Source organism: Platichthys flesus, chromosome 9, assembly GCF_949316205.1.
Source record: "Platichthys flesus chromosome 9, fPlaFle2.1, whole genome shotgun sequence".
Lineage (NCBI taxonomy): Eukaryota > Metazoa > Chordata > Actinopteri > Pleuronectiformes > Pleuronectidae > Platichthys > Platichthys flesus.
The window spans coordinates 10,624,765-10,649,525 of record NC_084953.1 but is presented as its reverse complement, the minus strand read 5'-3'; the positions used below and the strand labels follow the sequence as shown (position 1 = coordinate 10,649,525).

The following is a 24,761-nucleotide window of genomic DNA, read 5'->3' as shown; positions in this document are numbered from 1 at the left end:
TGGTCTTTTCTGTAGTCAGTTTGTTTATATTGATTATTTTCCATTATGAAAATCTTAGTCACGGTTCAGTTTTAGTTTGAAACATGCGTGTATATTGAATATTAAACACCAAACAGACTCATGAGAATCGTTTCAGTGTTTTCAGTTTAATGGTCAGATGATACAGCTTTGAATTAAAATTGTAAATTGTGTGTTCTGCACTGTTACTTTTTTTGTTCTACACAATTCTTTAGCCAGTTTTTAGCAGAATTGGATTGAAACTCATGTAAAGTCTCAACTGTCATTCAAACTGGTAGAAAACAGGCTCTGGATTCTGAACTGTACATGGAGTAAAAGGATCTTATGAAACTACATTTCGTGCTGATTGTGCCTGACAGTAAATACCCTCAATTAAACCCCCTGACAACCAATCAGGAGCAGGATTTGGTTGACTGGTTGTTGGCTTTACACTTTAACTTATCATCCCAGTATGGGGCTTTCTACGCCGAGAGCACCGATGGAACCTGGTTTATTTTACCTCCACTGTCATCATCCTAGTTTGTTTCTCTTGCCTCGGTGGAGCTGACGCCTCCTTCGTCTGGTGGTGTGAGTTACAGCCATTACAACTTGTAAGAACAGATGATCGAGCAGAAATCTAAAGGAAAAGAGTAGGTGGTCCTCACTCACTGGTTCATTCACATGGATAATGGGAGGAAACTGAAGAAGGCAAAGCTTGTCATATCTGTTGTTACTGTTGTCCAAGGCAACCAGATATGAATGACACTAATGTCATTATTTTCCTGGTCTGGCTGCCTCTGTTGATAATCCCCTTTCCTGTATTTGACTAAACAGAAGTGACCTTGCTGCGCTGTTCTGCTCTGTTGGGAATGACAGAATATTAATTGCATATGGAGTAAAAAGAACAAATTGTCAGTTTTCTTTCTGCTTCAATTGGACAACTCAAAGAAATAACTTTGGAAATGGATGTGCAAGTCTGTCATTGTCAGAACTTGTTGTTTGATTTTATTCCTCATTGTCCATATTGGATAACCATGTGGGAATGACTCAAGACTAGAGTTCCACTAACAGTTTTGGCTGCTGATACCAATAATGGGGAGGGAAAAATGTCCAATATGATATTTCAGCTTATACATATATTAAAAAATAGATTGCACTGATTTCTAAGATCTACCTTAGTTAATTTTTTATTGAGGCTTGATATTTAACAATTTAATCAAAAACTTTATTAAAAATAACTATAAATGAAAGAAGAAACAAATACAACCAAACATATTGATCTTGGATGAAATTTCTTAAAAACAAATGTAAACTTGTTTTCTGCCTTTTTTTTTTTTAAATTCTGTGTGGTTTTCATAATGGTGCATTTTGGCAGAGTTACATACCGATATATTTATATGAAAGTCTAATATTGGGTAATAATAACTGGCAACATATAATATAGGCTCTGATCAAGATATCTATCATTCTCAAATTACAGCATGAAAATATGAATCTACTCTGCCTTTTAGCTACCAGATGGTTTTAACATGGCAACCAGTTCTGGTTCATTCTATGCTACAGACTAAACTCATGAGTACAATTTCCATTTGTTACTATAATTATCGTTTGGCATTATAGGAGAAGTATCATTTACTACTAATATTTTTACAACGACAATCCATTGATAAAACATGCTTTCTTCTATATTTAGATAACGTTCATCTTTTTGCCCTTAAGCAGTTTTTCAGGTTGCATAGTTTCTTGTGTGGCACTTCAAACCTGCACTTACTCTAGATTTTTGTCTTCAGTAAATTCCAAGTTAATGTACACACGGCCAGGGAAAATACCTGATCTATCTTAGAATCTGAAAATGTGTGCCAAGTGCGCAATTTCTCTTGGTCGTTGGTCCTTCTCTACCTACTTTATCTTGAAATATCAACATAGGAAAATAATTTGACTACATGTTTTGTATTAACAACTTTTCCCACACCAGATTATTTTCATATCATCTGCAACCAGTTTCTACCTAATTTTGCGGGGATTATACGGCTTTTAAAAAATCTGCTCAACTTGAACATTTATTAATTTAACACAACTGATTTTTCTTTTATACCTTTACCCCCACAGGAGGCCATCAACCTGCTGGAGCCCATGACCAATGACCCAGTTAATTATGTGAGGCAGGGGGCCCTCATTTCCTCAGCCCTCATCATGATCCAACAGTCCGAAGTCACTTGTCCCAAGGTAAGTGCAACTGGATTTTTGGATTGATATTTGTTTGATTGCTTTTTAATTATCGTAATAATTTCAATCCATTTCTGTTTATCTGCAGAATAATATAAACCTGCCTTTGTGACTCTTAAAATTATGCTTATCACCACAGAGCACAGTTAGCTGGTTAGAATTTTTTTTTAAGAAAAGGCTATGATTTAACTAAATGCAGAAAGCATCTGAATTGCAAAGTTAGAAGGAAACACATCTGTGTCATTGAATACTGGAGTGACTAACTAACCCAGACAAACGCTTGCACCTCACACTGTTAAGATATGCCAGGTACTTTCAAAGACTCATTGTCTGCACAGCGACAGTCCTTAATGCGGTATATGCGGGAAACTGTTGAACATCAAGAGGTAGTGGATCCATGACTGTTTATTTCAAAGTCTCTATATTTGTAATATCCACCTCTGTTTCTCAGTTGTAGACCAAACTCTTCATTTGAGGCTGATAAATCGGTCCAATTGACCAATAACTACCCAACACTGTGTTTAGTCAATTTTGAGGTTTGCTGGAACTCTTTAGAAATAAGAAGCTAAGCATTGGGTGTGGTGATATGGCAATATTTAAATAACTTTTAATCGGAGACCCCCTGACAAGGTGGCACAGATCGACTTGACATAGAAATTCTTTTTCAAGTTTTACACCTGAATCTATGGGCTTCACACAAACATGTTGTCCTTTCCCTCTTATTTCAGGTGAACCAGTTCAGGCAGCTTTATTCAAAGGTCATCAACGACAAGCACGATGACGTTATGGCCAAGTTCGGCGCCATCCTCGCCCAGGGAATCCTCGATGCAGGTTAGTCTCCAGACAAATGGGCACAAGAAACATCTGTAGACTGGTGGTTGGAAATATGGTCTTACGTGTATATCTGGAAAGGAACCACCTGGATCCCTGCTTGTAGGTGTGGCTTTGTCATTGTTTGTCACGGAGCAGAAGATGAGAAACAAATGTATCGTCCCATCTGCACATGTACCTTCACTCCTCTTGGGGATACACAACGACTATATTCGTAATTACACAGTAAATCAAGTGAACTGCTCTGTAAGTGGTTTGTGGCTGTGAGTATGTGTTTCTTTAAGTTCCTTTGCATTTAAGCAAACTTTCTTGGCTGACCACCCGTGCTCCGTGTCTCTGGAACTGATCATGCTAAGTTGCATTAGTGCCTGGCGATCCTACGTCAGATTCACTCAGCACACAGCCCACATGGCTTGTTGGTCTCACCCGTGTGATTACTGTTTGTCTGATAGTCCCTGTGTTTGTGTTTCTGTGCGGGTGTTTGTGGACACAAGCATGCGGCATGTGTTTGTGTGTGTGGGGTCCCAGAGAGCTGTACATCATCACAGTGCGCGCTGTACACTCTCATACATCCAGAGCGCACCCATATTCTAATGTATACAGAAACCCTCAATGCGGGCAGCAGCAGCAGAAACTCATTTTCTATCACCATCTTAAGACCCTGTGTGTTAGGCCAGATGAAAACCAGCTCTGTTTACACACTGCTCTCCAAATACACTATCAGGTGTTGCAGCTTTGTGCAAGTTGCATCACCTGTGGAAGGGTTAACTGCAGCGTATGTGTTTTTGAAATGACGTGAATGTTTATCATCTCTCATTAAATTTGCCTCCTGATTAACTCCGCCCCTCCTGCAGCACTATTTCATTTGCTGTTTTGTCCTGAGCAGATTAGCCGTCTTGAGAGGCGGACAGACTTCAATCGTATATCAAATCAGCCACATTAACCGCAATATACTCGGGCCAACATGCCAAGATAACCCTGCGTGAGACCATCCAGACGAACCCTGAACACCGGTGTCATTCTTCAGAATGCAGACACGCTCCCGGCTCTCCCTCCCTCTTGCTGCTCAAAACACCAGCTCTCACTGTTTGCCCATGTTTCAGTAGAGTTCAGCGTGTTGCTTGAAGTTTAAAAACATACGAGCAGGAAAAGCACCCCCCAGTTTGAATGTCAGACACGCTCGTGCTCGTGCAGTGTGAATGTTTCAGGATTCTGGCTCTTGTAGAGGAGTTTGTAGCATTTGAGCTGCAGAGGTAATTATATTTAATTTGATGGGAGGAAGCCATTAGAGCAGTTTCATGATCTCTGGTGCTCATTACCAAGGAAATGTCAAGTCTCTTTGCTCCTTCTCTCACACTCTGTATCCATTTCCCTCTCACTATTACACATCCAGCCTCCATTTTGTCCTTCACTAATTGATACAATCCATTAATTAGCTTTAATGAGTGTTTTCTCTCTCATCGAAATGAAACATGCCCTCTTGTTTCATCTTTTCAAACCAAACAGCACACAGGCTGGTTGTTGATGTTGTCACATTACACCTTTTGAAGAATCGCTGCCGTGCCTCCCTCACAGCTCTGTGGAATGAAAATTGGCCCACCGAACTAACAGTTGGCAAAAACAGTGGGTGTGGGGGGGAGCTGCTAGTCAAGTGCTCTCAACCTCTCCTCAAGCTTTTAAGAGACTTTTTAAGTTTGCCGTCCAGCGAGCAGAGCTCATGACTCATTCTGGCCAAGTTTGAGTGTGTGGGAGGGGAAAGGTTTCAACACTGGTTCAGATGTCGAGATAAGGCTCAGTTATTAAATCATCTCGGTGACCTCTGAGAAGAGGGGGCTGCAAAGCAAGACAATGGCAGATGATTAAACTGGTATTGTTTTGGCTGATATCTTTTTTTAGTTGGAGTGGCTACTCCCTCATAACATGCCTCCTTTTTAAAGGACATTTTTTAAAGAAATGACAGCTTCATTGTAGTTGATGCTGATGTTCTCTTCCTTCCCCTCGGTCTGTCTTCCCTTTTATGGTTCCTCCCTTCTGTTTTTTCCCCCCTAAAAAGACCACGGGAGGTCTGTTTTTTCTTTTGTCCTTCTTCAAGATGTACACTTGATCCTTCTTTTATCCATTTGTTTAGTCAGGTCCACTGTCGTAGCTAAATTGACCCAGGTTTTTATTTGGTAGAGCACACATTTCCTTCTTGAGTGACCACAGTGTTAAGTGTGTAAACCTCTCATAGTCTTACAAGATACTGTACTTTGTATCCTTTTAACTTTTGGTTCAACAACTGAGGTTCTTTTTCTGGAATAAGAAATGAATACAAGCTGTTTAATAGTTTCTTCTTCACTTTTGTCGCATGAATAATACATGCAGTTTATTAGGTACAACGTCAACTTCAGTTTATTTTATTGATATAAATAAAACTGAAACACCTGAGTGTAACACAATACTACAAATTGTAGGCTTAACGTTGTATTACCATACCGTTGAATGTATCATCACCCTTATTCTTCCAGATAATGTATATGGATACCAGGTCTCTTGTATGCTTAGTTAAAAATATTTACTTTGTTTAAAGTAAATTTGAGCTCTATAAATTCAGAAACTTCTTCAACACAGCTGTGAAAGCCATCTGTTTTATTTTGGGGGCAGCTGACACGCCTCTTGTGATGTAGATCAGTTATTAATCTCTGTTGCAGCTCAAATCTAATTAATATTAGATTTCATTTTAAATTAAATGCAGGATGTGGTAGACAATGCATTCCTGGGTTTAACTGGCTCACCAAAGCATGTCTGTAGTTTAACTTCTGCCTTGGGATCAATAGATCAGACGAGTTGAAGCCAAAAGACAACCTGAACAGGGTGGTGACCATCCTGCCCTGAACTCTCATTAACCTCCAAATCCCTCATCACATTATTCTGTGCCAAGCTGCAAACAGTTTGTTTCACAATCATCAATGAGTGTCACAAATATTTCACCTACTGTTCTTATGTGACCAAACAATGGTCCTCAACTGAGCTGCATGCATAATATTGATGTTTCACCTTTACTGCTTTGACTAATTCACCTAGATCTGTCACATTATGTCTGTAACCTTCCTGTCCTCTTCTGTCCAGGTGGACGTAACGTTACCATCTCCCTGCAGTCCAGGACCGGTCACACTCACATGCCGTCGGTGGTCGGCCTGCTGGTCTTCACCCAGTTCTGGTTCTGGTTCCCCCTCTCCCACTTCCTGTCATTGGCCTTCACACCAACTGCTATTATTGGCCTCAACAAGGACCTCAAGGTACTGGAGTGTCTGCTATTATGATAATATTATAATTGTCAGAATTTGTATTCGTAAAAGCAACGATAAAACATGAGATCATTTAAATTTCAAGCTTCAAAACCTCACACTCACGGTTAAAAATGTTCATAAGCAAGCTGTTGATAAAAGTCCTCCTGAATTTTTCCGGAGGAGGTGCATGTGTGAACGCAAATGTCTGAGTGAGATGCTCTGCAGTCTCTGCGGACTTTATCCACCTGGCCTCCTCGTATAATGTCTGTAGAACTCCAGGAAAAGTGGGTGTGTGAACACAGCAGGGGATCCCTAAAAAAAAGAACTTGAAATGTTTAAGAACGTGATGGGTTCTATCTCTTTAGTCTGGATCCACAAACATTGTTTATGGGTTCTCTCTTGGCCCATGTCCCTATTCTCCCACCAAGTTCTGTGAAATCAGTTTAGGTGTTTGTATGCATTAATCCGTCTTAAAAACAAACGCATGGGGTTGAAAATGTAACCTACTATGCAGAGGCAAGAATATATGTTTGTTTTGCAAAGGTCAAACCTCCATTGAGCAGCAGGTATGGCTGCTAAATTTGGCTGATGTGTTTTGTGTTGCATTTGATGGAGAAATGTTTAGCTTCTTGTCTTGGTAACAAGTGTCATCAGCAGCAGCCTATCTGTAACAAGGCCATCCTGACTGTCGCCTGCTCTGGCACACTGCCACTCGCGAACTGACGCCAAGGGATCACTCAACATATTGGGGTCTTAAAATGGCATTAGCTGGATATTATCGCTCAATTTCTACCCAAATCAGCAGCACATGACACATGAACACATGCAGACTTTTGTGATATGTGCGTTCCAAGCTTAACCAAGCCCTGGAGTATATGATTGGTGTGAATCCCCTCGTAAATACACCAGGGATAGAGTGCAGCAGGACGGTTGGAGGTTGGGGCGGTGTTGGGGCAGCAGGGTTTAATAGTCCTGTGCTGCATCCTGCCAACACTCGTCAGCACCTGTTTAACGAACCAGCACGAGTCTTCACAGACGCACCTGTCGCCACCAGACAAAGAACATCTGCGTTATTTACCACTTTTCAGCAGCCATCATGTATCTTAGCTTCCAGACTCTTGTTACACAAGACAATCCATTAACTGCCACTCAGCTTCTACAAATGTATTGAAAGGGCTGAAGTGAGAGGTGATCTATAATAAAATGTTCCCTTCTTGGTCACACATTATGCTGCATTGCTTCTCCACTGGAACAGAGATGGTTTCAATCATTTACTTTCAGTGAGTGTTATGATAGATAATCTCCAGCCACAGCAGCACCAGGTGCCTTCTGTTTAGTGTCAGCCTTTAGATTATGTTTGTTTCAGTAGAGTTGACGTGGCCTTTTCTTCTTCATTTAAACATGAGGTTGCAGCTATTGGAACAAAAGCACTGTCGCCTCTTTTGGCTTGTTGGTCTAGCAGTAGAAACTCCTGTGTAATGATGAAGCCCAAACTTGTTGGACAGTTTAAGAAAGGCAGCAAACACTAGATCAGACCATACTGATGAACGTGAGAGCATACAGTTTTATTAGAAGCTTCCTATTTAATGTTAAACAAAAATGGGCCCAAAAGAAATGACTCAGTGAAATTTGATAATTCAATTTTAAACTACCAAAATATACAGAATAGAACATGTTGTGATGTGACATTTTCTGCCAAAAGAACAGAGCAAACTTTTTTTTTTGTCATGGACAGTCTGCAGACATGTCCATGACTGTGTGAGGCTTTGTTTACTGTGGACATGGAAAATGTGCTTTGAGCTAAATGCTTGTGTCTGTGTGACCCACACATACCCTGTAAATCATCAGAGCTGGAAACATCAGTCTTTATCCTCTTAAGTGGATACAACAGTGATCTTAGCCAGGTTATGTATTAATAAATCAAAAAAAGTGACCATCTTTTCGTCGTCTTTTTCAGATGCCCAAGGTGCAGTACCGCTCCAACTGTAAGCCCTCCACCTTCGCTTACCCACCAGCCCTGGAAGTTCCAAAGGAGAAGGAGAAGGAGAAGGTGAGAACTGAGGCGCCACAGCACATCAGCTTGTTTTCCATTCCCTTGACTGAAATGATATGTCGAGGAAAGTTGATATTTCCTCATTTTGATTTGTGAATCATTTTGAATCCTCCAAGTCAGACTCATCATTTCCTTTCCCGCTACGTTTATTATTTGGGCTTCTCCAAACAATTTTTTCTCAGTTGATTCATGTCTCAATCCTTGATGCTCTAGAAGAAAGTATTGAAAGCAGCGTTTCTTTTGCGGTTGACTAGCTTTGTACAGTTCAAGCTGTGTTTGTAGAAGGTCTGAGTGTCAGTGGTATTGTTTTACACTGTGGAAACATCTCTGCTCTCTCTGCATGGCAGGTATCTACTGCTGTTCTCTCCATCACGGCCAAAGCCAAGAAGAAGGAGAAGGAAAAGAAAGAAAAGGAGGAGGAGAAGATGGAAGTGGTAAGTGGAAATACCCAAAACTCTAATCCCTGTCCTCTCTCAGAATAATCCTGTTTTATTTCTTTTATTCCTTTTTTTTGAAAGTTTTTTATATTTTCTCAACATTTTCAACTATAGAAAAATCACTTTGAATGCTCAGGTATAAAATCCCAGCTACCTGTGTTCTGGATGGTTTCTCCATACACAAATCTTTCTTGCTTTTTAGCAACACGTACATGCACACCTCTTTTTAATTCTTCTCTCTCCGTCTGGCTTTATAGTTTCACTCCTCCATGCCCGGTGCAGTAAGTCCAGAGCCAGTTAAACTTTCATTGGGATTTTTTCTTGGCGTTAGCAGCATGTTTGATGTTGTCTGCCACGCTACGTCTCAGCTCTAGTGCTGAGAGACGAGCCTGGAAACGTCCGGCCTGCTCACATCGCCGCTTTTTCTTTTTCATTTGGTTTGAGTCATTGAGAAGCAGCTGAAGGGGAAAGATCTGCTCAAACTGGGGGCAGAACTTGATTTGTACATATCTCTTTTGCTTCTTCTTTGATTTATACATTTGTTTTCAACAAATATAACACAATAAAATAGTTTAGTAGATTGATGAGGATTAAAATGGAACTGAACACGGAAAGGTATTGAAGTGTATATGCTTCATATAATATGATTCGTATTAGATATTGCACATTGAGGAAAGAATAGATAGACCTGTTGAAACACAGATAGCCCAGTAAATCACCAGACATAACAGGAACCAGAGCAGGAAACTGACTGAATCGAAAACAAAAAGAAGGAAAACCTGGTTTTATAACTATAAATCCTGCAAACAGTCAAATAATGTAAATATTTAAGAGAAAAATTGATTATCATTGTGGTTTAAGTGTGGTGTGTTTAAACACATCAGTTGAAGGTGAGCAATATTCCTTAAGACATATCTCAATGGTGCAAATTATACAGTTATTTTAAAGAGTCAACAGGAAGCAGAACAGAGGAAATATGTAAAAGAAAAAGATAACGTGAGGACGACAGAGCCCCTGATGTAGAAGTCATGTTCTGATTGTCTGTCGCAGGAGGTCCAGGAAGGCGAGAAGGAGAAGAAGGATGAAGAGAAGGAGAAGGAGAAGGACAAAGAGAAGGAAAAAGAGAAGGAGAAAGAGAAGAAGAAAGAGGCAGAGCCAAACTTCCAGCTCCTAGAGAATCCAGCCAGAGCGATGCCAGCTCAGCTCAAAGTCCTCAACATGCCCGAGACCTGCCGATACCAGCCCTTCAAACCGGTAACTACAGCCCACCCCACTGTGTTTGTTTCCAGATACAATTATTCAGAATCATTTGTTCTGGCTACCTCTTCAGAAACAGGTATTTCCCTTTTTAGAAATGTGATCGTAACATTTCACATATAAAATGTTAAATGCACTTATTTAACTCCTCACTACTTTTTGCTAATGCTTTTTATAGCACCAATAAACAAGAATTCTGGGGAGACCCCCGAATTACCTTTAAAACCTCTGGAATGTACTTCTCATGAATTAGATGATATTTAACAATGAAACATTATCTCAGTAGTTTGTCCCTTCAATCTAAATGAATCAGATCTGTAGGTTGGTGTTCGGCTTCTGTGGAGAATCTAACCCCCCCCCCCCCCCCTCAGGGATGTAAACCTGACAACGGCTACTCTGCTGTAAATGTTAGCAGTTTTCCGCAGTAAATGAAAGGAAGATGTGTGGTCAACCAATGAGAGCTCACCTCAGTCTTGTAAAGAGGAAGTACTGTTTAATTCTGTGTCTAATAAGCTAAGCTCAAGAGAATTATATTGTATTGACTTATAGGATCAGATGCCAAAATACTGTCTTTGCTGGACTTAAGTTCGGCCTTTGTTTTTACTCTCAAAGGCGCGTTAAGGAAGTGTAGAGTTCTTGAATATTTATCTTGAAATCTGGTCAATGTCAGGAGGTTTATTGAAAGCCTATTAAATTAATATGAAGTTTCCTGTGTTTGATTGTCCACTGGAGCTGACTGACTTCTCAAATGGTTTTTATACTCCCCTGTGGACATTTGCTCGGAACAAAAAACACATTTATGACCTGTTCATATTTTTGAATAGATTAACCCTCGCGCGTCCTATATTTCATCTGTATTTCATATTTTATAGTTGGGCCATGAGCTGCTCATTTTTGTCCTGGGTCATTTAAAGATTCTGGCCTGGAAAACGATGTCAGTACTTTGTAAGGAACCCCTTGTGGTTTTAACACGTAGATGATTTGGTTGAGGGTGGTGCCATCCCTCTTAACAACCTGACGATTCTCCTATCCCCAATGAGATGCACATATCAACAAGGAACATCAGCCTCTGGTAGAATCCAACCCTTTCTGCTCCACACTCATTGGTCATTTTCCACATCTGCCACCAGCTCCATACAGGAGGCATCATCATCATGAAAGACACCAGTGAGGAGGAAGAGGAGCTGGTAGAGCCTGTCTCAGCCCACGGACCCAAAATCGAGGAGGAGGAGCAGGAGCCCGAACCCCCCGAGCCTTTCGAATATATTGACGAGTAGAACAGCAAAGGTATGTTCACAGAAATCGTTCCTAAGCTCTTGTTGTTCATTGAAAACTTCAGCAGCTCGACGTGTCGCTGATGTCTACCACACTGGTCGTGTTTTCCTCGTGTGCCTGGATAATGTTCGAAATATTATTATGAAATCATAGAAATTAAAAGTTTTGAAATTGTTAAGCTTGCAAACAGATACAAAAAAAAAACTGAGGTTTAAGAATAACAAATCAAAGTGGATATACAGTAACATAGCTGCTCACAGTGTGAATGTGCAGTAAAGGTTCTGTAATTCTCTGTCCCAGTTCTCCAGCGTGACGCCATGTAGCCGTCAGTTCTCTTTCAAAGGAAGTAGAACCATGAGATAGCGCACAATGCAGGTCTGTGCTGTTGTTGCCGAGCCTAACCCAGTTTCACCCGTCCCTGACGGAGGAATGTAAACACCGCTGCCATCTCCAAACGCCAGCTCACAGAAAACCTCCTGTCTGCATACGCTTAATGAAACCTGGCTGCTTATCGTGTTTGTGTTGGATTGGCCGCAGCGCACCTCCCATGTCGGAGCTTGCTGCGGCGTGTGATGGGACCGATGAGGTGTCAATGACCAAATTAGGGACTCAGAGCATGTGATCGCTCTGTGGGGTACAAGTGCTGTGTGACCGATTCACCAGAGGAACCATAAATCTCTCACTTCTCCATCTTAAGCTTGAATCTGAAGCTTAAGTCAATGATTGGCTCATTTGACACATGGTGGATTGACAGTAAGAACAGTTTAGTGAACAAATTAAATGGAAACTGCAAAAGGTATAAACGGTTTTAAAGGTGAGGGGATGAGTTCCATTCAGCTCAAGTGTAAATTACACCCTTGCAGAATTAGGACGTGGGAGGTCTACATGAAATCACTCCCACTTGATGTTTAGTAATGCTTCATGTGTCCACCAGACCAACAAGGAGGATTCTTCTATAAAGATACTTCTTTTCTTTGTTTATAAATATAATTCAAAAAAATAAAGACCTGCATGTGTTTTCTTTCTCTCCTCAGGCATCGGAAGAGGTGAGATCTCAGCATGTTGGTCCAGAGTCTCTCCTCCATTCATCCATCTAATCCACCACCTCCTGCTTCACTTCCTCTTTTACACGTTTCTTTTTCCCGTGCCGGCTCTGTTTCCCACACAGGGAATGTTTTACATACTCCAATTGTATAATTTTCAGTGCGTACAATAAAATGATATATATTGGAGACTGGAGCGAGTGTGTGTTTATTTGAGTTGATATTCTAGAAGGCGTGTGTAGAGGGAATCTCTCTAATCCCATACATTTACACTGGTTTACATTCTCTGCCCTGAGCAGCTGCTGCTACAGTCTGTCTCTGTCTCTCCTGAGCCGAGTCTCCAAGAGAACTTAACTCTGTCAACGTCTAGAAGTCGACCCTCGTCAAGATTCAATGGACCTCGTGGGGTCGTTTTTTGGTAATCCTGCTAACCAACGCAGTTGAGAATATCCGATTGATAATCAGCTGATCACTGGCAATACTCACATGATTTAAGTGTAAGAATGATGTGTGGAGTCAGAACAAATAAGTTTGGTGTCGGAAAATAAACCTAAACTGGCAAAACAGTTGCACTGAGTTAAAAAGCAACTTCCATGTTTTTAATAATGAAAATACTAAACACCATGCACTTCAAAATCTTATTAAGTTAAGTTAATAGTTGTATTATCATACACAAACCTCAAAATCACCTAATTTTATAACTATTATAGATTATATAAATCCACCCAATCCTCACAATTTGTTTTTTTCAGTGTTTTTTATAAAAATTAAGATTATTGTTTAATTAATGGCACCCTCAAAATCTTATTTTTTCAATACAGCTTTAATTTCTATTCTTTCTCATTGCCATTAAAACTTTTCAATAATGTTTTCCTAATAATTTAAAGTTTCCCCTTGTTTTCACAAACTCTTTGATAAAAAGTCTTATTATAGAGCAAACAGTTTGTTTTGTTGCAGCTAAGGTTTTGAGTATTGTCATCACGATGTTCTCAGTAAGAGAAGTTGCACAGTTTGGTTATTACACATCTTCACTCCAAACATCCAACTTGTAAATAGACTCAAGACTGTGGAAGAATTTATTTTCTTCTCTTGTGGTTCTTGGGCTTTAAAACCAAGATGGAGTTTATTAAAACCTGATTATTTATATTTGGTAAACGAAGCTTCATGTGGAAAACTCTGGTTTTGGAGGCGATCGGGGAAACGCTAACACAGGCAGTTGTTGAAATGTGCTGGAATGCTTCTCGTTTGACTCCTCATGCGTAAGACTGGTGGAAAAAGAAAAAAAAGAATTCTGCCGTGAAGTGAGGGGGTCATCGGAGAGGATCTGCAGAAACCCGAGCGTACGGACGTTCAGATCAGACGTTCAGTCTAATCAGTTCCTCCCTTCACATTCCCACATGCCTGGTCATGGAGGACAGTTTAACAAAGTGTTTGTGGAGGTTTCCTCTTCCTGGTTGTCAAGGAAGGATATCGGGAGGAGGAGAACACACCCTCGTCATCTCAGGTCTCGGACTTTGACCCTGACCTCGTCATCATCACAGAGCGATAAGGAAGAGGAGGCATCAGCAGGTCCCTGTCTGACTCCTCATCCTAAATAAATAGACAGCGGAGTCCAGAGCTGATGAATTTTCTATCGCATTCCTGAAGATTCTCCTGACCCTGTGTGTCGTCCCCTCAGGAGGGAGTATTTAGTCTTGCAGGAGAAATCCCTCCGTCTGTTTCCGTGCTGCTCTCCAGCTCGGAGGAGATGAGCTCTCCTGCAGACTCCCGCCTCCCGTTCGACCCGGAGGAGCCTGGGTGGGATCTTCAGGACTCGTCTCTGGGTGTGAAAAATCTGGCTCGCTCCTCAGCCACGTCTCGGACTTCAGGCGCTCACATTTTTCTCCTCATTCCTCTGCTCCTGCACCTGGAAAACGAACAAGTGATACGAATCAGTTATTCACCGGAGAACCTTGTAAAGGCTGTTCATCACTTTCAGATGTTTCTGACAGGAGCAGTTGTGAAGCTCTGTCTCCTCTAAGAATCCAGTTTCCATGAAGGTGAATGGACAGAAGCTCAGTGGAGCTCCGACATGTTTAGGTGCATGAAACCAGGTCTGATTCACTTAATCCCCCCCCCACGAGTTAAAAATTACAAGTAGAAATCATCTCAATAAGTTTTAGCTGTGTTTGCTGTTTACGGGTCCCGCTCATCACGAATCCTTATGATTCTGGAGATATTTTCCTTTCCCCGCCATGAAGAATAATATGTTTTAAGTTTTAAGTGAAGATATTTTTTCATTCATTATCTTTTTTATCTATCTCCATTATCAAGATGAAAAAAACAGGCACTGTTTTTAAGAATAAAAAACAAAATTTGTGTGTAGTTTGACCTTTACTTAGTCTGTGTCCACTCTGCTAACACGGAGGAGGCAGGCTTCACTTTGGAGAGCTGTCATGTCTTCCTTGTGCGACTCGAACACCATGATCAGACATGCGTATGATGTTCTTCAATCCTGACAGCTCTACAGTTTGTGGTCTTGCCACAGACTTTAGGACGTTGGCCTGGGTTAGGGATCAAACCTGTGACTCCAACCCCTGAGCTTGGACTTGTTCTTTTTAGGACATTTTAAAGAGACATTTTAGTCTCAAATTCCCCCGATGAGTAGAAGCGCAACGCACCATACAAGGCAGCAGGATCCCCTGTGTGCAGTGATGGTGGTGGTGAGGGAGCTGGAGGCTGCGGCCCAGCAGCCACTAACGTCTGTCAGCGACCTGACAGGGCAAACAACCGGGAGGTGGAGGGCCATGGTTGGTGTGAGCAGACGGAGCCTGGAGTCACCGTCTGTGGATGCTGGTGAAAGGATGGAGGCTCAGCTGTCAGGCAGACCCACCAGAGAGCTCCCTGCTCAGGTCAGCCAGTGTGTGGCCTGCGGACGAGGTCACAGAGAGGCTGTGGGCTCGACTGGAGGAGCAGCGACTGATCGTGGTCCTCGATGGAGATCTGGAAGAGCCCGACTCTTCAGTTCACTCTGGACTGAGGTTCAGACTCAGGAGGTTGTGGGTTCTATCCCCAGAGACCTGCAGCTCGTAAACTCTCCTTCTATCTGTGACGATGAAATAAAAAATTTATAAAAAAAGAGCAGTGACTGATCATGTGAGAGGTTTTCCTGCTGATGTTGCTGCAGTGACTATAGATTCACTGGTTTTACACTGAGGAGTCATTGATGCACCATTTTTTTAAGGAGCAGCTTCAGGAAGTAAATGCAGCTCCTGGTCTTTGTGCCACACGACCCTGTGTTTACTCGCCTCTGCCCCAGAGTCTGAAGTTTACTGTGTTGACGTTCACTTGGCCCCTCTGATCCCAGATCAGGCGACTGGTGTCCAAACAGTGTGAAGGTTTATATAAGGCTCTGTGTGGTGGCTGGGATCCATCAGCAGAGACGGGACTGGTGCTGAGTCCAAGCTCTGCGTTCGATCCCCGGACAACAAGGCTTTAAGATGGCAGCTGTCTGGTTCAAGTTTGTTTCAACCTTAATGTCTTCCTGAAACATAATTAGGACCCGAGCACCGACGATGGGAGACGTCCGTCCTTCTGAAATTAAAATCGCGGAAAATAGTTTAGTACATAAAGTACATAAAGCTTTAAGTACTCAACAGACACTTCTGGCAAGAATGAGTGTTATATTATGGGAAATGTATTTAAGTGTTCCAATTGCTGTTCTAAATATGTGTGTGTGTGTATGTATCCGACCTTTGGGCTTGTGTTGAACAAATGTTTGTTGGGATAAGAGAAGCTCAGGTTGACTGAGTTCCCTGCAGCTGAGGGAGGTTTCCGTCCTCCTGGGTGAGAGAACAGCTGGACACCAGACCCTCGCTCTCCCCTCAGCTGGAGGAGCCCTGCTGGAAAGGCTGACGGCCGACCGCTCACTGCACAGCTCGGCTCCCATCAGGCTTTCATCAGAAACAAAATGGAAAAATGAAGGAAGAAAAAAAAAGAAAAAGCCAGCGTCAGGGCAGCTGGTTCTGCCCATTCTGGGAAGGCAGGCCGTGGAGACGTAGATTCAATTAGTCTGGAGGGTGAAGTGTATCTACACATCTGTGCAGGGAGGAGAAGGTGGTGCAACACGTTACTGCACATTGTCCAACCTTCACCCTCCTCCTCCTCCTCCTCCTCCCTGACAGTGTGAGTGTGGTGCAGGACATGAGCGTGCACGTCTAACACTGTGCCTATTCATTCCCTCCGTCCGTTCATCATCATGCACATAGAGAGTAGAGGCAGGAACTGTTTGGATTCCAGCACGAGGAGGCCGCTCCAAAATCTGGAGTGTGAACGCAGGCAGAGCAAAACATGGACGCCATGATGGTTGCGTGGATCTCAAACACCGGAAGTCTCCCTGCAGGGACGAGGGAGTCTCTCACACCGCTGACACGTTTGAAAGTTGGAAGTGATCGGCTTCTGACTGGTTTTCTGACTTAGTCCAAGCTGATGTGCTGGTGCTGTTCTTCACTGTGAGATCAACATGTAATTTTGGGACATTATTGTCTTGCTAATTTAATATCCTGTTCACTTGATGGGTCGCTGTTTACCTAAGATGACTTATGACCTTTTTACGACAGCCGGGTGTGCCAGCAGCTTCTAGAAAAAAGGCCACGACTCACTTCCACTGATAAGATTTCCCATCACCATTTCTGAATCAGCTAGAACAAAGGACAATGAAAATATCTTTAAGAAGAGTGATGGAGTCAATTATCTTCCAGCACAAACACAATCCAGTGTCAACTACTGAAGTTTTACCCCAAACTTGTTGAGTACTTCCCAAAAAACAACAAAAACCTTGTGCTCTGGAAGTAGAAGTGGAATGATCTCATCTGCCGGGCGCTTTTTATTTGTTTGAAGAGATCCGGACTTCAGTCCCCCACTGGACTCGGTCACTTGTTAACATGAATGTGTTCTGTGTAGTTCGGCCCCTGGCAGAGCGAGCAGCATTAATGGGCCTTGGCCTCTTGGCGTTTTCTCACATGGTGTTTTTTTTAATGGAGGGAAACGTGTCCAGCGGTGGCCCTTCATTTCTCCACAGGCGGCAGACCGCAGACTTCCTGGAAAAGGCAGATGAACATGAGCAGAGGCCGTGAGCCGGGCCCAGCTGCCGGACTGGGACAGGCTGGTACACAGCACATGACCTTTAACCTTAGATGCTTTAAGCTTCAGATCCCATTTATAAACTTGGACATTGAGAGGGTTTATCAGAGAAGAAGATAAGGAAAGGAAATCACCGGGTTCAGATCTTTACTGGAGATGCTAAATTTACTGTCTGAGGAGGGGGAGAAGTTTTGTTTAATTATTACTTTTGTATAAAAGAAATAGCCCTCTTTCACTTTCTGTATTCATTAGTTTTTTTCTTTGAGATAAAACCAGCTTGTAATAAAGCCTGCATGTTCTGACTGGTGTCTTTAATAGACTGCTGCTTGGCTGAAATTCTGAAGGTGACAGGGCCTTCGATCTCAGGGTCATGACCTTATGGAAACTGATGAAACTTCTCTAAAACTTAGTTTTATAAAATGGCTTTTATTTGATTGTTTTCAGCATAAGCCCTTATTGGCATAACTTTTAAATAAATAAAATTAATATTTTGCTTGTTGTCTCTGATGTTTTGTATTCTTGATTTTGCTTGTCCTCTTTGTGAAGCACTTTAGAATGGCTCATTTGAAACGCAAAACAGAGACAAAGTTATTACAATGTTGGAGAGAATGTAATAACATATAAAAACGTGACTAAACATCTTAACAGTGAAGGACTTGATCAGTGGTTGAATAACTCCGACAAAGACTATAAATATTCAGCCGCCTCAGATTTGAAGACCTCTCCACAGCTCTGATCCGTCCTCTGCTCATTGTTCCTTCACTTCCTCTTGACAGTGACACTCGGAGGCTGAACCATAGACTGTATATATCATGTATATATACTGTGTTTTTACAGTACTTTGATGTGAGGGATGTTCTGAACAAAGGCATATCAGTCTCTCTCTGAACTTATTGAGCAAAGTGTTTATATAGTACTTTGAAGTATCCAGAAATTAGCTACTTGAAGCTAAAAATGTTTTGTAAAATCTCATTTATGATACTGCCAAAATGCTATTCATAAAAATGACACAGGTAAGACGATATATATATATATATATATATATATATATATATATTTTGAACCAGGCGGTAAACAGGTTTAATTCTGCTCTAAAGTCTGGCTTTTTAACATGGGAGTCAATGGGGATTTGCTCCCTCTTGGAGCCAGGCATAGTGGCTTCTCATGGAACAGCAGCTTTTTACACTTCCTTATTGGCCCCGAGGGCTGAACGAGGAAAGTTCTCCATGCATCTTACTTTTCTATTTAACGTACACGCAGCAGGATGTTCTGACATCACGACAACAGGCAGTTTACACAAAACGTGTGAAAACGTGAAATGTTTAGTGCTTATAGAGTAAATCATGATTTCATCTTGTGTCAACCAGTTTAACTCGTAGTTTACAACCATATTTCAGAATTAGAATTAGACCGATTTAAGATCAGTGAATCATTGAAAGTATTTGCACATGTGGAAAGTGTAACTTAGAGACAGTTTGGCAAATGCGATTTTTTGTGTTAGAAATAAAAGGCCACCGTACTGACAGAGAGAGTAAAGACTGTATCCTATGATGAACTTCAGATTTCTAGTAGCTTCTCTCTTTATTTCATGTCCCCTGCTTCATCCTTTATCATGAGACTGACGACTGGTACTTCAGAAGCTCCAGCAGCTCGTGTGTGTTTCATGGAGTTTTCAGATGAATTATGAATCTGCTATCACTGTTGAAAAAGTGGCGAGTTTTCAAGAACCCTAGTTTGCAGCAGACTAAACATGAACGCCAGCTTATTGTACACACACACGTGCACGCACGCATGCACACAGACACACACAGACACACAGACACACACACAGGACTATAACTCACTTGAAGTGGGCACCACTGGTCTGCCTCTCATTGAACAGCTGCAGAAATAAACACGCTGTAATTATTAAAGGTGGAATGGAATGAGGCAATAAATCCACTTGAATCAAAGGATGAAATCATGACCACATTATTGTACAAGGGCGAAGGAGACGACTCTTAGGTTTAATTTAAACTAAACCTAAAATGTTTAGTTTATTTGTATTGAATAAACTGGAGCTATGATTTAAAATAATTAAACACAAACACAGCCCTACTCTGCTTAAAATCAAGTGAGGGTTAAAATCAACTTGCCAGGTTAAAGTAAACCAATTAAAGACAAAGGAAAAATCAGGACACGAGTGAAGCTGCCTTTAAACTCCCAGCTGCATTTTCAAGCTCCACAGGTTGAGAAATTATCCTTAAAACAAACCATCAGGGACCTGCTCTCCCTCTGGTGGACGGTCAAACTGTGGTGATCACATTTAATCAATTTAAAGATTGTGAGAATCCACATCTTCTCACTAAGAAACATATTGAAAAGTTGAACTACTGAGAAGCTGCATGAATTCTGTTGGATATCACAAGAATCGATGTGACACCGAATATCAGTTAAAACCATATAGATGATTTGGATTTCTGTGCTAGCGCATGAATACAGAAAAATCCTCAAATGTAACAATCAGATCCTGATTCCTCTGCTCTTCACACTGCGCTGGGTATTTTTAGACTCTTCTCATCAGAGTGGAAAATGATCTTGTTTATAATAATCTTGTTGTGGAGCACAGTTAATAGTGAAAGTGGAATACGGCTGAGTGGATGAGCTAATGTTACCGAACCCGAAAATAATTGAAATTATTTGGTCTGATATTGTAGTGTGAGGGATATTAACTAATATCAACAAAGACTAATACAGGTTTAAAAATCCCAAGAACTTCTATAAAATAAAAATAAACTGTATGAGAGAAGTAAAATCTTTCTCCACAGGTGAGATAGATGCGAGTCTAGCTCCACATTCTACTTTGAAGAAAAGTATGTTCCGTATCAAACACAAGTTGGTGGAAGTGAACGTGACACAAAATATTTTCTCTCACACACTCAACACTCACACACTCGAGACAAAGAAAAACAAAGACTCCTCATTCATTGGAGAATCCTCAGTCTATGTATTGAAGTTCTTACATATTACAGGTAGAATACACAGTTCATGTATAATGGTTTACAGACAGGCAATATAAAATGGGCTAAATGACTGAAGGATACAAAGAACAGCATATACAATATCTTATTTGAATGATTCAAGTACCTCTAACTTTATACTTCAGTTCACTGCAGAATTCAAAAGCATCTGTACAAAATGTACAAGAGTTGTATCCCATGTTGCGTCATTGGACAAAGATTTCCTCAGGAACTGACGTCACATCCTGCCATAAACTATCAATGTTTAAAGATTGAACAGTTTCAATAGAGGCAGACCAAGAAAAAACTAAAAGTCCTAAATTACAGAGCAGAGCATCTATTATGACATTTACAGAATTTATTTCTGAGTCTAAACATTTTGGGAGAAGGCGTCTGAACATGTCTTAAATGTAAATTCAGCTCAACACATGAAATCACACAATGTGGCTTTAAAACATCAGGTTTCTCTGTGATTCTTTATTGCTGATTACAGGTTCATAATTTCCTAATAATCCCTAATAGTAATTTGCTCGATTCATAAACAAAACAAATGAAAGGATGATTTATTCTGATTCACTCATCAGGGAAAAACATCTTTTGGTGCAACTGGTTCTCCTCCGAGTGTAGAGTTTGTTTTCTCCAGTCACCAAAGTGTCCATGTGCTCATTATGGGAACTGTTACTACACAACATTGTACAGTTACTTGACATATTGTATATTGTCAGTTGGTGTTATGGAAAGTTTTTTTTTAAAGTGTACTAATATCCAGTATTATCTTGATGTATATTCATTTAAACTGTTGGCAACAGGGTTTACAAACTTCTCCTAAAATGATGGAATATGTTCTCCAGCATCACGGTAACACTTCCTACTGATGCTACTTCAAAATAAAATGCGAACATAGTTTAACAGTTACACAAGGTTACTTGTTAACAAAATATTTGCATTTATCACAAATGCATCTACAAGCCAGATCGTAGGATAACTTTCTTTATAAATTTTTGTTGAAATTATAAAATTTTGAATCATTACTTCACTCAATTACATTTATTTTAGTTTAGATGAAGTTGTTCTTTCAACAAAAATCCTACATTTGCTGTAATTATTATAAAATTATGAACCTGTAAAAAATTAAAAAAATCAGCTTTCTAAAATCAATGGGAATCAAATGTCTGCATTAAAATTTACAGATAAAGATAAAACAGCTTCTGACAACGAGACAGAAATTGAAATCATTCAGAAAGAAATGTTGAAAAATAAAAACCATTAAAAAAAACAACTTCTATTTATCATTAAAATAAATCAATAAAATGTTTACTTCTATAATCACTGTACATTTTACAACATGTCAAACTGGTAAACATCGCTGGCGTTTTAAGACAAAGGGATTTGTGCAAATAGGTGGAAGCGTGTTGCCGTGGATACACAGCTGAGTTCATAAAAGAAAAGTTTGATATAAACAAAGATGCCTGGATGAAGTGTGACAGGAAGTGTGAGAGGAGGGATTAAACTGAGCCTCGTCGGCGCTCTACATTCAGACAGAGTTAAAACATGTTTCTTTAATTACTGCCGATCCTTTCAAAGGCTTTAACACTTGTACCATTCACTTGTTGTAATAGGTCCTCTACTGAGAAGCACAGTTTAACAACAGGGAGGTTTTCCCCATCTCTTCAGTGATGTGATCACAGCAACCCGTCAGATTATTGTGATGAAAGAGCGTCAGCCATGTGAGACGTGCCGACGTGTCCAGCTGCGGCGGCACTAACCGGCTTTAAGGCAGATGTTTCTGAATGATGGGAGGAGTAATAAGCAGGCGACCTTCCAGGCCGGGGCGGGGGTTTAGAGGCCGAGTTTCTCCAGGTGCTCCTGGACGGAGGTTCTGCAGCGTCAGGGTCACTGCGGGTCGTACTGCTGGTAGCGCTTCAGCTTGTCCGGGTCGTTGGAGGCCATTTGGGTGAAGTCCTGGAAAATGTCCTGGTAGGTTTCATCACCTGCAGGAACGACCAGGACACAAGACATGAGCAACAACAGAAATAAAAACAAAGCGTTTGCTTTTACCTGAAACCCAGGAGGTTAAACACCCGATTTAAAAAATGAAAATTGCTCAACAGATTGTCCTGAACCTTGGTTGAAGGATGGGACATGGGCCAAGAAGAAAACGTTTCTCAACTCATTCAAGTTTGATAAACGCTACATGATTTACAAAACTCAACATCTACAGTTTAAGAATAGATAGAAAGGCCTAAACATTAATCTCCTGCTGTGGCACAGGAGCGTAACAATCTGCAGAGACAACACTAACTCTTCACGGTCTCCTGTTCAGTTTCCCTCTCCCACAACTTCCACAATTCAATGTTTGCACAAGGGCCAAAGATGCTGCAACAAAATATTACAAAACTAAACTGTGACCACATAAGTGACCAAAATCAATTTAGCATCATCATGTAGGTGCAGAGAATGTATTGCAGGGAGGAGGCCATATGCACAGTGTCATCAGACCAAGAAGGAAACAAGAAGGAAAGTCAGCCGTACCTGTCAGAGTTTGGGGCGTGGCTCGAAATATGAAACAGATCAACACAGAGGCAGAGAAAAGAAGGAAAGAACTGAAGAAGCAGAAAAGGCAAATGGTTGTGGAAACAGTCTTTTTTCGTTATTAACTGGAGATCGACTCAGAAAGAAAAGACAAGCCCACAGGGATTAGGTTTTTGTCAGCAACTGTATTATGTTTAAAGTGCAGGAGTTAATGTACAAAATACAGTTGTGTTGGCCTCAGCACCCCAAAGAAAAGAGAAGAACAGAACAAAGGCACAAACTCTGGGGAGGAGAGGGAGGAAAGCAAAAAGATAAATACAGAACAGAGAGAGTGAATTTACAGAGAGAGGAGGATGACAGCGGTAAAGAGGAGTGGAGCAGTTCTCAACCTGTTGGAGGGTTCATGTGTTTGGACTCCCCCTCATGGTCGTTTTAAAATAAATTTTTAGACGACAACAGGGGACAAATACCAATTAAAGAAAAATATATCTATCAAAAAAGAATTACAATTCTATTTCAAAAATATATATGCATATATTCCCCAACAAGATTTCATAGATTATAGTTTAAAGCGCTGAGACACGTTCAGGCTGAGAACAACGTCAACACTCAACAAACACTTGAGCGGAGGGAAGTGTAATTTAAATAAAAACAAGGGCATTGGGAGGATTGATGAGGTTCCTTCACTTTCATCAACCCTGAATATCCCTCATCAGCCCCTTCACTCATCAGCTGATTGGAGGCCCTAGTGAAGTGGCCCACGCCTATCGGAGAGGACGGCGAGCTGATGCTGGCACAAGCCGAATCCTCTCGAAGCGATAGGAGAATCCTTCACTGACTGGAAGCACATACTTCAGACACGACCTCTTCGGACAATCGTCCGTTGACCTCTAAGGCAACAACAGCCGGCAATACTTTCTGCGTCTTTCTCTATCAACAACCATTGCACATGCTCAAGTAAAACACTAAGTCTAAAGAAGTGGTTCTTGTCGTAGGTCCGAAACATTCCTGTCTTCTTTTTAAAAAGAGGAGCTTCCACTTCATTCAAATAAAAGTCCAGTTTCCTACAGTAGCACAACGAGCCCTCTGTCTAAGACTTGTCCCTGTTCTCATTTCGTCAACAGACAGACATGTACAAGGTTCCATTTCCCCTACAATCTAAAAACGTGGTATAAACCGCTCCGTGTCTAAAGTTGACAGAAAACTTTGCCCGTAAAAGCAACAACAACACAATCGGTAATCTCTATTTTAACTAGTGAATTCAAGACGTGAAATATTGCTCTATCAGCAGCAGGGGGCGCTGCTCTGTCAATGTGAAACAACAGAAATGAGAATTTAATCAAAGTGCTTCATGCCCTTCAGGGATCAGTAGCTGCATGGAGCGGAGAGGTGTGAGGAAACTGGGGTACGTTCGGAATATAGTTTTTTCTTCATATATTATCAGTTAGCTTCAAACTCATCTCTCGCCACATTCTTTGTGAATATCTCCTTTTTTGTAAAGCTCACCTAAGATAAATATAAGACAATACTATACATGGATACATGTGGATACCCTTCTACACTATTGCACTTGTTGCTTCACTCTGGACCATCCTCAGAGGATTTGTCTGTAATCCGCTCACATTCGAGACGATCAATGCGACGGCAACAAAAGGCCTCTTGTCTTACAATTCTGGATTTCCCGACTAATAACCAATACACAACATCGTCCTAACAGGAGG

At 41.1% G+C, this 24,761-nt stretch overlaps 2 protein-coding genes and 1 long non-coding RNA gene across 4 annotated transcripts in view; 1 reads left to right on the top strand and 2 right to left on the bottom strand.

Annotated features, from left to right (window-relative positions):
- The window catches only part of psmd1 (proteasome 26S subunit, non-ATPase 1), a 30,713-nt gene extending 18,136 nt beyond the window's left edge, over positions 1-12,577 (top strand). The window contains exons 18-25 of the mRNA XM_062395059.1: positions 2,107-2,223; positions 2,952-3,054; positions 6,163-6,332; positions 8,281-8,373; positions 8,724-8,810; positions 9,864-10,067; positions 11,201-11,357; positions 12,380-12,577. Coding sequence (XP_062251043.1) covers positions 2,107-2,223; positions 2,952-3,054; positions 6,163-6,332; positions 8,281-8,373; positions 8,724-8,810; positions 9,864-10,067; positions 11,201-11,347 — 921 coding nt within the window. The 3' untranslated portion in view covers positions 11,348-11,357; positions 12,380-12,577. The remainder of the gene's footprint in view (positions 1-2,106; positions 2,224-2,951; positions 3,055-6,162; positions 6,333-8,280; positions 8,374-8,723; positions 8,811-9,863; positions 10,068-11,200; positions 11,358-12,379) is intronic.
- An 873-nt stretch (positions 12,578-13,450) lies between these two features.
- Positions 13,451-16,551, bottom strand: LOC133960449 (uncharacterized). Its single transcript, XR_009921925.1, has 3 exons — positions 16,121-16,551; positions 14,760-15,961; positions 13,451-14,294 (listed from the first exon to the last, which is right to left on the bottom strand). It is a non-coding gene; the product is annotated as an uncharacterized LOC133960449 (long non-coding RNA).
- A 3,920-nt stretch (positions 16,552-20,471) lies between these two features.
- Positions 20,472-24,761, bottom strand: part of LOC133961001 (arf-GAP with coiled-coil, ANK repeat and PH domain-containing protein 2-like) — a 44,829-nt gene continuing 40,539 nt past the window's right edge. For both annotated transcript variants that reach the window (XM_062395915.1, XM_062395916.1), the window contains one exon: positions 20,472-22,499. In XM_062395915.1, coding sequence (XP_062251899.1) covers positions 22,402-22,499 — 98 coding nt within the window. In that variant the 3' untranslated portion in view covers positions 20,472-22,401. The remainder of the gene's footprint in view (positions 22,500-24,761) is intronic.